This window comes from Buceros rhinoceros, unplaced genomic scaffold, assembly GCF_000710305.1.
Source record: "Buceros rhinoceros silvestris isolate BGI_N320 unplaced genomic scaffold, ASM71030v1 scaffold46763, whole genome shotgun sequence".
Lineage (NCBI taxonomy): Eukaryota > Metazoa > Chordata > Aves > Bucerotiformes > Bucerotidae > Buceros > Buceros rhinoceros.
This window is the reverse complement of record NW_010405099.1, coordinates 1-11,270: the sequence shown is the minus strand read 5'-3', so window position 1 is coordinate 11,270 and position 11,270 is coordinate 1. Positions and strand designations below refer to the sequence as shown.

Here is an 11,270-nt window from a genome sequence, read left to right as displayed (position 1 = left end):
TTCCTGCTGCACAAGAGCTGAATGCAGAAGAAGGGTGTCTCACCACCTCTGGGCTGTGATGGTTTATGGCTAGTTCTCTGAGTAGAGTGACAACTCCTCCAGGGGATGCTGGTGACTGGAAAACAAACTGCGCTCTCTATGGCCAGCTCTCCTCCGCTGTTTGGGAAAGGCTGAAATAAACTGAGTGTCTTTCACAGTGTGATCAAAATTCCCATGATGCAGGATATGAGGAACAGATTCCAGGAAGCATCCTAGATAAAATTTCTTTACTTTCCCTGAACCCAGATGCTTACATTGTCATGCTCTGGTGCACGTTTTCTATACATTTTCTATACAAAAGAAGCTTAACTGCTGGCATTTTGATGATAAGTTAGTAAGACTGTTTAAATCTGAAAGGAAAGGGCATCCTTTTCCAGAGGGCCTTTGTAAGTGCCGGTAGTATGCAGTTCTTTCTACAAAGATTGCAGAAGGAAACTGCAGTGCAGAAGCCAACAGTAGCAAGCAAGTAACTTGTATTCATGCACTGAGGTATTTTTAGGTAGTTTTTAACTTATGTCACTGTGGCTGGCATGGTTGCTATTAAACTTACATTATAAAATAGGGGTAAATAGCATGTTCACTTTTATTGTTACAGAGCAATTTGAACTGCTGGCATGCTTAGAGCCACCATATGGTCCACCAGTTTATGCAGGGAGACAGTGACTACACTGACAATGACAAAATGTCAAAATAAAAACCATCCCAGGAAGATTTCTGCTTTTGATCCATAGTTATGGATGCAAAGATGCAACTTAGTAATAGCATGTAGCACTGTCCTAAGCAGATCTGTATGATGTTGGTCAAATACATTTTGAAAACATTGTCACAAAGTTCTATGTACATTGCTTCCTGTTTATTCTTAGGGAACTGTTCTAGAGTGAAAGAAGTGTGGTTTTTGATTGCTAATCCTGTCAACCAGGTTCTGGAGCACAAGATAAGGTGCCCCATTTTGGCTTTGCAGGGGAAACAGGTGAAAAACAGTTGCAGTTTGTTCTTCTCAACAAGTTCAAATCTGAAAGCAGACGTGGCTGAGACTCTATGGAATAAGACAACACTGGAGTCTTATTCCTTACTCTCAATATGAGGAAGAGTAGTGTGAAAAAAAGCCAACAGAGTTTTATATCCCTTAGTCCCTGATCAGTGTAATTTTGACTGGACCATTGTGACAGACATCTAGAATCTAGGCACGGTCACAAGAGCACCCAAAGTCAAGCATCAGGTTGGAATTGCAAAATGACCCAAAGCAGAATCAAATGTGTGATCTGAGACTGCTCTTCTCCTTCCCTAAGGGCTTGCCCCAGGCAGTGAATGGATTGGGGTGGTATTACCACAATTTTAAAAGAGACTACGGAAAAGCAGCTCAAAACTGGTTAATTGCTGAACAAATGGGAAATCCAGATGCATCATACAACCTTGGTGTCCTTTATTTAGATGGGATTTACCCTGGAGTGCCTGGCAGAAATCAAGTGAGTAAATAATTAATAGTAGTATTTCTTGCATTAGGGCCCAGTTTAGAAGGTTTTGCTTTGTTCTTGAGACTGCAGTGTTCACTCCGAATTGGATTTTGATACCTTTTATCACAAAGAATTCAGTCAGATTCCTTGGAGAGGGAGATGTTACCAAATCTCTCAGTCATACTTCTGTGCATGTGTTTGTGCTCCTTTAGTTTAGAATCAAAACAGGTGCAGCTTTAGCTCCAGAGACTGCCTCTGCTTTTCCAGTCAGTGACAGCTGCCAGGATAGTGTGTGCTCTCGCATCGTGTGATCCTTTTAGTTTCTCTCAGGTTTAGATTGGGAAGTATATCGGGAAAGGGTGTTTTCCACAATAGACAAAAGCAGAAGAACCTTGTCCCTGAGCTTGTGAACGGCTGTGCAATGTTCACGTCCCTTCTGCGAACCTCAGAACTGCAGTGAAAGACCTTCAAGTCGGACTTGCAAATGTGACTATTTATACAGTCCTGGTAGTCTGCAGTATTTTGGTTTGTCTGTGACACAGCCCCTTCAATAACTTTTCGCATTGACATGTGCAAAATTAATTTTCCCCTAATAGGAACTGTCTACTTTGGTTATGTTTCTTTAAATTAATTAGGTACTTCACAACCAACAGCACAAACGTAGTGAAGCATGCTGTAATAAATGCAAGCAGACCTTATGCTTGGAGCTAAGATATGTGCCCAGTGTGGCCTGTTGAGTTCTGAGATCTGGATGTACTCCAGACAGTGAGCATTTCTGCTGCCAACAGCAGCAGTGCCTGCCTGCATGTGTATTTGGCAAACACCTTTTCCTTCCCTGGGGACCAAAACATGTGGTAGACCAATTATAAGACTACACCAAAAAGGGCCCGGGTTTCTTTATTCACCAAAGCCATGTGCAGGGAGGAGTACTTTGTTGTGGCTGAAGTCCGTGCTCACTCACAGAAAAAATGTAGCAGTGGTTAAAAATTTCCTGAAATAAATTATTTCAGGCAGTATGCTGCTCTGGTTTACATTACAGATTACTGTTTCTGAGGATAAAAAAAGGAAAATCACACAGCCCTCCTGCTTCTGAGGCTCTGGCCCTGCCCACTCAGTCTATGTCATCTTTTATAAACCACTTTCAGAGGCTTGAGCACTGTGTTTGTGTGCTGCTGGACATGCCGAGCATTGCTGCTGTTCCTCAGCCTTCTCTTAGGCATCGCCAGTGCAAAAGTCGCGTTCTAGATCCCTACTAGTGATAAACTAATTTTGCTTTTGTCAGGCACACAGGACTTATATGCTACCAGGTGTTAGTTACGCATTTAGACATATATTACCAGAATTTTTGTTTTTAAAACCCTTTTCCCAGCCTAAACTATTACTAAAAAGTTAGAAGAAAGGAATTCATTTCACCTAAGTACATTAAAAGTAGTTAAATTGGCTTGCCTTCATTGCCAGTTGCCTCTTTTGATTAATTTAATGAAATGAGTCCCAGGAAACAAAACTCAGTAAACATTAATAACAGAGTTGCTAATTGTATCTCATTTATTCACAGACAGTTGCTGCACGCTATTTCTATAAAGCTGCCCAAGGAGGACATATAGAAGGGACTTTACGATGCTCTCTGTTCTACATCACAGGAAATATGGAAGAATTCCCTAGGGATCCCGAAAAAGCTGTAATGTAAGGAATGGAACCATTTTTTACATGAGAATATATTTCTGGTGGGATTATTTTGATTTTTGAGTCCATGGTCTAAATATCTTGTACTTCATGGTGCTCACCTCCTCATCAAAAGGTTCTTCTGCAGTAAAATTTGATCCACATGAATATGAGTATTATTTAAATGACAAGTAGCTTTTCAGAGATGCTGAGTGCTTTTATTACTTTCTTTTCCAGAACAACTTGGAGAGATTGTACCAAACAACTCTGAGAGGTTCTATCTAACAAAGCCATGCTTACTTGATTTTCAAGAAATACCAGGTTCCTGATGTGGTAGAACTGGTATTTTGCTTCAAGAAAAAGGCAGATAATTAGTTATAGCACTTATTTACTTACGTTTGTTTTCTCGAAAGAAAAGAAAAAAAAAGAAAGTAATTTTGCCAAGAAAAGACACAGGGTGTCTCTGATATGCTCACGGAGATGAACAGACAGAATGTTCTCATTCAGTCAACAGTTACAAGACTGATGTACCAATTACTGTGAAATCCCATAGTTTGTCTTGTGGAAGAAGTCGGAAGGTGATCCCATATCCTTTGATGTCCTTTGAGTCAGTGTGAGTGGGATAACATTACTGGGGAACAGCTGTTCATTTGTTATTGTTTGTTCTTTTCTACAGCTGGGCAAAACACATTGCAGAGAAGAACGGCTACTTAGGTCATGTCATCAGAAAAGCTCTCAATGCTTATCTGGAACTTTCATGGTATGTTTGTTCTGGTCTCTTCAAGTTCATTTTCTGTTTTTCACTTACTTTATAGCATGATAAAATAATTTAACATTGGGCTCTCACCTCAAAAATCACAAATAGCAGCATCACTGAAAAGAGTAGCAAAGACTGAAAATCAGTAGCACAATGCCCATTGACAAAAGGGAAGGAGGAGTTGACACAAAGCAAAATTCATCAGTTCTAACAGAACCAAGTGAAAAAGAGGGAGTTTGTAGAGTGAAATAGAGTTGCATCTGCTCTCAGTGACTTTCCTCCTATAGTACTGTAGCAAGTAATGTGCACTGGGTTAGCCAGAGGAACGCCTTTCTCTTCTAATAGTCCTTCTGTTTCAAAAACCTTACTTGCTCTCTTCTGTGTAATTCCATGTCATGAACACTCAGACTGCTGGATTGGATTTTTTCTTTTTTTGTATGTGGTTAATGTTATCTTCTCTGAAAAGTGTAATAGGCTACAATATCCAATGAGCCAACCAAGAGGTTTCAAAATAGCCTCCAGGTTAATGCTCCATTTTTGCAGCAACCTGTGGGCATGAGCACCAGATACTGTACTTGCAGGCATCTGACTGTCATACATGATTAAGACAATGGCTCGTCTAGTCCTGCAGCCTCCCTCTGCTAGTACGTAATTAGCGCTTTAGGCTTAGGAGATCTACAGGAAACTATCAGTGGACTGTTCTGGCGTAACCCATTCCTAGAAGGAGTTGATTTTTTTATTTGGTCCCTCACACACATTTCTCCTGAGACTTGACCTCACTTTTCCAGGCTGAAAAACTCTCAGTTAATATTTTTGTAGCATGTTCCGATGTACAAGCCTGTGACTACCCAGCTCACTCTGCACACAGTAGCATGAAAGTCCTGTGTACATGACAGGTAGAATGTTAAAGATTCCGGAAGATCTCAACAGCTAGGAGGAACACTCTGTTGGAGTCCTACTTGAGATACCAGTGACTGGGAGCATGTAGATGGTTACAAACACTGATCCTAGTCATCTCTGGTTGTTTCTGTTGAAATCTTTGCTTCTGAGTATTTCTTCATGTGTCTTGCACTGATGTAAATTGTCACACTGCCAAGCAGTCCAAGTAATTTGTGTTCCTCACATGTTAGCAGTCACATGTTCTACACACCTGTTAGTCATGGTAGTTCAATCTTCAGAAGCCGGTTTAAAGGCCTTCTTTTCTGAATTGCGCCCTGAGACTTAATGATCAGAAGAACTTCCCATCTTAGATATCCTGAATTCCTTCTGTGGTGCCAGATCTCCCAGATGTTTTTACAGGGCAAGTACAAGGAAGACATTTTGCAGAAGCAGTTGGGAAACAGGAGGTTACACCTACAAATTCTGTAAGGGCAACTGATTCCACAGGTTCATTTAAAGTTTATTCACCTACTCTTGAAGTCAAATGCGTATTTTACCGTATTCGCTCCCAGTTAAACCCTTGAACCCTGAAACTTGCCATGGTTTTAGCTTTGTGTTGTGGAGAAAATCGCTGGAAGCATGACCTTTTAGTAGGAAGCTTGAGTAGGAAAAAAGGACACCAGGTGTTTTCTTATCTTGTAATTTTAAAACCAAACACATGATTTTAAAGACTTCCTCTTAATTGTGAATGGTCGCTCTTCATAATGTTGAGTAGATGAGTGACAGAGAACGTGAAAGAGATGCTCTCCTCTGGAATCATGAACGTGCTACACCAGTGTACGGCAGTACTGAATCACTATACTCAAGTGCAAAATTAGCTTTTACTGCTTGCTTTACAGTCAGTGAGGTGCCTAGAGTCCATAGGGGGAACTGAGACTGTTCTTTTATTCACGCATTCAAATATAATGAAAGACAATTCTTGTTCTAAAGAGCCCGTAGTCTAAAAAGACAAGACAAACAAGTCATAGAAGTAGAAGGGTGAAGCATACCAGAGAAGTACTCAAATAAATGTTTGACAGACACGTACACAGCGAAGTTAATTATGGAATTTTTTTAAGTGGAGGAGGCCCGAGTGTTTTAAGAATGGTTGTCTGACACATTTAAATAGAAAATTTGGCTTAATATCAATTCAGTACTTTGTCAGCAGTCTTGCACTTAGAGTAAATGCACATTGGAGCCAATCTAGCTTCAAAGCAAGAGAGAAAACGGCAAATTCTGGAGATCCAGCATGGCTTGTCACACCAGGCATTGCCAGTAGATGTTGCTGTTGCATGGGTTTGCCAGCACTTTCAAACCTCGTACCACAATTTTGCCCTTAGGTGATTTTGCCAGTTAACTTAGTGGGCTTTTTTTAGCTACAACTAAAATGCTTGTTATTTTGGGGGGTTTTTCACTGATTTGTTTTATCTAACTTTAGGCATGAAGCTCTGCTGCATTACGTTTTAGCGGCTGAAACTGGGATTGAAGTGTCACAGTCAAATTTAGCACACATCTGTGAAGAAAGACCAGTGAGTAAATGTATTCAGAACTCAATTTCCTAAAAGGAACAATTGTTAATAATAATGTGGGCCTAATCTCTTATCTGTGATATGAATGGATCCATTATTTTCTTTCCAGGACCTAGCAAAGAAATACCTGGCAACTGATTGTGTTTGGAGATACTACAATTTCTCTGTTTCTCAAGTCAATGCACCGTCATTTGGTATGTATAAGGAATTCTTTCTGAATTTCAATTTTACCCGTGTTTTCATTTTAAAAACTACATTTTTTACAACTTCTATGTGAGTGAGCAGGTTAAGGGGAGAGTAATCCCTGCTTATCATAGGTTCCCTTTTTAGTGTTTAACAGGAATATCACAGACAATGAAGATATTTTAAGTGTTGTGTTTCAGCACAGCTTTTCTGAGAATTTCATTTTTATGGCATAAAATGGATAAAATTTGAACGAAGTAAAATTGAAAAGCTGAGCCCCGAGAAAGGGCTAGATAGTTAGGAGTCTGTGCAATTGACTCAAGGTTTAAGGAAAAAAAAAAAACAAACCAGCAGTAGGCTTTAGGAGCTCATGCTGTTTAGTTTATCAAAGAGAAAATCCAAAAGCAAATATACTTCTATATCATAATTGAGTCATGAGAACCTAATGAAGGCTAAGGGATTCCTTATCTAATTTATTATGAGTTTTTCTGTTAGGGTACAGAGTTTATCAACATTGGCACAGCTTACCTTGGGGAACTCAAGGATTCTCTGTTAAAAAAAAAAGGTTTGTTTTACATATAAGTTAAATTCCTCCAGCCTTAAATTTTACTACATATGTGCTTTTAGTAACTAAGTCATTTTGGTGCCTTTGCAAGAATTATTCAATATTTGAAAACATTGATCTGATTGTCTCACAAGAAGGTTTAAGTGCTTTGTAATAAGCACATGGAAAAATGGAGTGTAAAAATAATTCAAGCTATTCTTTTAAATACACAACAGCACAAAATCTGAATTCCTCATTGGTACAGCCTGAAGCCACAGGAGCTGACAAACCCTGATAGCTTTCACGAGGAGTTTGTAGATGCCTTAGCAAGATGTAGTTTGGTTGACCCTTTGGCACATCTACTGGTACAGTCTTACATTAGAGAAGCTTCTGAAGGTCAGACTTACGGGGTAAGACTGTGATTCCATTCAAGTAAAGGAAGGAAGACTTGCTGGTTTCAACAAGGGAAGGATTTTATTTCTATCTCTTCCTCACATGAGTAATGTAAGGGGAGTTTTATCTCAGCCTCCTCTCTGCAGTAGTGGGTTATCAAATCTTCAGTGTAGAGCCTGGGACAGAAAGTCTAACCCTGGCAGCAGAGGTTCCAGAGCTACACTCTCAGTGCAACGCCGGGTGGCATCAAATCCGCTGCCTGTTGTGGGTGTGCTGTCTGAGCCAGGGCTGGAATGACACGGTTCGTATGGTTGAGGGGATCCCTCTTCTTGATGATACACTACAGCATTCATCACCTTCCACTCTGCATCTCTGCCAGCTCATCCATGTAGTCTTTCTGCCTTTGCTGTTGGATCAGTGACCAACTTGCTTCCTGAAGAGTTCTGCTATATTCCACTGTAAAAACAGGTGGGATTTCTATGTAGCTGCCACAGATGCACAAGGCAAGGTGTAAAAGTGTTTCAGACCCTTTGGGGAAAGTGTAGGTCAGATAAGTGTAGACACAGTCATGGGAGTTTTTAAACTCTTTAGCATGGATTACTGCAATGTTATGCTTGCTCCTTCTCGTCAATGCCCACTCGCTTCATTGCACGCTGTTGCTGTGCAATACCACAGAGAAGTGTTTGTAAAACACTTGCTGGGAATTGCTTCCTTCTAGACCAGGAAAATTCTATACCTGCCATTGTCCTGGGTTGGGTTGGATTTGAAAATAATGAAATCACTGTCAGTGAAGTTCTGTAACTTTTCGGATGGGTTCAGCCACCATAGTGACAGGTACAGAACAAACACTTTGCATGTTTTCAGGTCTCATCAGGTTGGTAGGGCTAACCTGAATAATAAGGCTACAGGTTACCCAAAGACAGATTAAGCAAGTGAAGGAGGAATGAAGTATAAAGTCTCTGTTTCTGTAAAAACAGCAATATCCTTCACTCAATTCATTAAAGAGAAACCATGAGCATTTTCATCCAGGATAAATATTTTCAGTTGGCAGGCTGATGTAAAGTAGCCACAGAGACAACCAGAGATAGAGAGTACCTTTTTTTCTTTTTAATACAGTGCTTTAGATATAATTACTATTAACTTCTCCATCATGTTAATGGTTGGTTAATTCTATTTCTACAAATCGCATAAATGATCTGGTTTCTTCCACAGCTTACTTGAAGATGGGCGATTTCTACTACTATGGTTACCAGAACCAGTCTAAAGACCTTGAGCTCTCAATGCGGATGTATGCACAAGCTGCATTAGAAGGCGATTCACAGGTGGGGCTGCAGTTGTGGTGTGTTTATAAAACATCAGAGTTTAGAACAGTCTGAAGATTTATCTGAGACTGGTTGTTCTGCTTGGCTACATCTGCACTGAAGAAACCTGATAGAATGAGTTACAATTATTACAAAATACCACGTGAGTCAGTATCTGCTGTTTTGTGGTAATAGAAGGTAAACCTAGCATAGATGGACAGTCCTAGAATTAGGCTATTTTGAAAGCTAAAGGTGAAAGGCCTAATTCGGGGCTACCTTACCTTGGCACGATTGATTCTGTTGTGATATTGGTATTTTTGCTACTGCAAGAGGAAGAGTTAATAGACTGCTGAGTCTAACTATTATTCCAGTCTGATCCCCTGCTATTTTAGGATATAAAGAAGACGACTGGCCCATTTCCCCTGATATACTGAGTAAATCCTAGGGTGAATTTTGTTCATTCTTCCAATAAAAGCTTCATCTTAAAAGGCTTTATAATTAAAAGATGTACCATATCGCATTACCAAAGACATGCAGTGTTTCAACACTAACTTTCCTGCCCTCAGATCCTCCTGAAGTGTCCTGGGTGTGATACTCTGTTCTTCCTGTCCCTGTGGCAATGTCCCCAGACAATATCTTGTCTATGAATTTGTTACAGGTAGCATAGTTGGGTTCTGTTTTGATGGTATTGGGATGGAACATTACTGCTAAACTAGCGAAGGAAAGAAGAGATGCATGAACAGTTCCTTTCAAGTATGTAAACCAAACTGATGGGGAATCCTATAATATGTCTCTTCTGTGTTCATCATCTTCATGGCTCTGAAGAGACATTGGGATGCCTAAGACTTGTCCAACTAGACAAAACTGTGAGATTAAGGACTTAAATTGTCTGGAGGAAATTTCTGTTCTCAGAAACTCTCTCGCTATTCAGATTGCTGTTGATCTATAGATAGGTGGAGGGGAATTGAACAGTAGCAGAGCAGGAATCCATTTCTGCTTTCAGTCTGTATTTCCCTAGTAGATAGAAGATCACAGTTTGATACGGTGGCAGTGTTTAAAGAGCAACTAAAAATGAGAAAGCTTAGATCTTTTTTGAGATGGTTTCTATGAAAACAGTGTCACAACAAATGAACACTTAACTCTTTTGCATTTTCAGTCTTTACCTGGGTATATGGTTAGGAGAGAAGGCTCTCCTAATTAATCAGTGAAGTTCACATACTAAATGAATTTATAGAAGACAGTTACAATTATTTAGATACGTGATGCTTACAGGAGACCTCAAATATACATATGAAAATTTAATTGTTAATAAGTGCATATGCTTTTTTATTGTTAGGGTTTCTTTAATTTGGCCCTTGTCATAGAAGAGGGCAACTCCATACCTTCCTACATTCTGGATCACCTGGAAATTGATCAGGCATTGCAGTCTAGTAATATGTCACTTCTTCAGGAACTTTATTACAGGTGAGTCTTTTTTCCCTTAATCAGCATCTTCTGTGTATCCACATTCTGTGTATCCTGTAATTATTAACTTTGTTCATGTGTATGGTTTAAGGCATGTTAAGGTCAACACATTTGAAATGCTTAAATTACCTAAATATGTTTCAGTTTATGCCTGTTAAAGAGACCTTGATTATATGTGGTTACCTGAAATTGCAGGGACTGGATTGAATGAACCAGGAGGTCTTTTCCAATCTGATGTGTTTAAGTTCCTGAGTTAGGCACTGACAATTTGTATGCAGTCCGAAACAATCTTTTAGTGATAAATATAGCATAATTTAATACAGAACTTAAAAGTATGTAACTGGGATAATAGCAGTCCTTCCTATTTATTCTGCGAAGATGTTCCAGCCTCACATAGGTGCTGTGGCATGAAATATTAGATATGTGAGGAGATTACAGGTCTGCTGCCTGAACTGCCGGTGCCAGCACTGTTCATGCACAAACCACGTAGAGACCTCTGGTTCCAGTACAGAACTGAGGTTTCCTTTACCTGGGTAACACAGTGTGAATGGGAAGCTTACACTGTATTGGGAGAGCTGTGGAATTGCCTTTCAGATATTTAAAGAAGGAAGAGCTAACAGTTAATAAAGAGGCTGTGAACCAAGAATGAGTGCTTTATCTTCTGTTTTGCTACTGAGTGTTATGTGACCCAAAAAAGTGCAGATGGTATGAGCATTAAAACCTCAAGTGTTGATTCACCAACAATCCGCTGGAATCATTCTTCACTGCAGTTAGCCTGAACTTGTATCCTGAATTACCTCCACTCTGCATCCAGTTACCAGCCAGAAAACAGAGCTTCTGGACCAGCTGGTCCACCTGGGACTGTAAGCTTGAGTCTGAATTCTGCCTTCACTTGGGCTGAATCCATCTGGTTTGCAGTGAGAGTAACTGCGGAGTTGACAGCGCTGCAGTGTTTACCCATCATCATACACTTTTGTCCAGAAAGGGACATATCTTTTAAATATATATATCTTATGTAATTTATAT

The 11,270-nt window shown here is 39.8% G+C and overlaps 1 protein-coding gene across 1 annotated transcript in view; it reads left to right on the top strand.

The window, feature by feature from the left end:
- Positions 1-11,023, top strand: part of SEL1L3 (sel-1 suppressor of lin-12-like 3 (C. elegans)) — a 27,384-nt gene extending 16,361 nt beyond the window's left edge. Inside the window, exons 14-21 of the mRNA XM_010133583.1 lie at positions 1,329-1,505; positions 3,049-3,176; positions 3,832-3,915; positions 6,269-6,359; positions 6,469-6,553; positions 8,692-8,801; positions 10,117-10,246; positions 10,992-11,023. Of these exons, the coding sequence (XP_010131885.1) occupies positions 1,329-1,505; positions 3,049-3,176; positions 3,832-3,915; positions 6,269-6,359; positions 6,469-6,553; positions 8,692-8,801; positions 10,117-10,246; positions 10,992-11,023 (837 nt within the window). The remainder of the gene's footprint in view (positions 1-1,328; positions 1,506-3,048; positions 3,177-3,831; positions 3,916-6,268; positions 6,360-6,468; positions 6,554-8,691; positions 8,802-10,116; positions 10,247-10,991) is intronic.
- Positions 11,024-11,270: the final 247 nt, after the last annotated feature.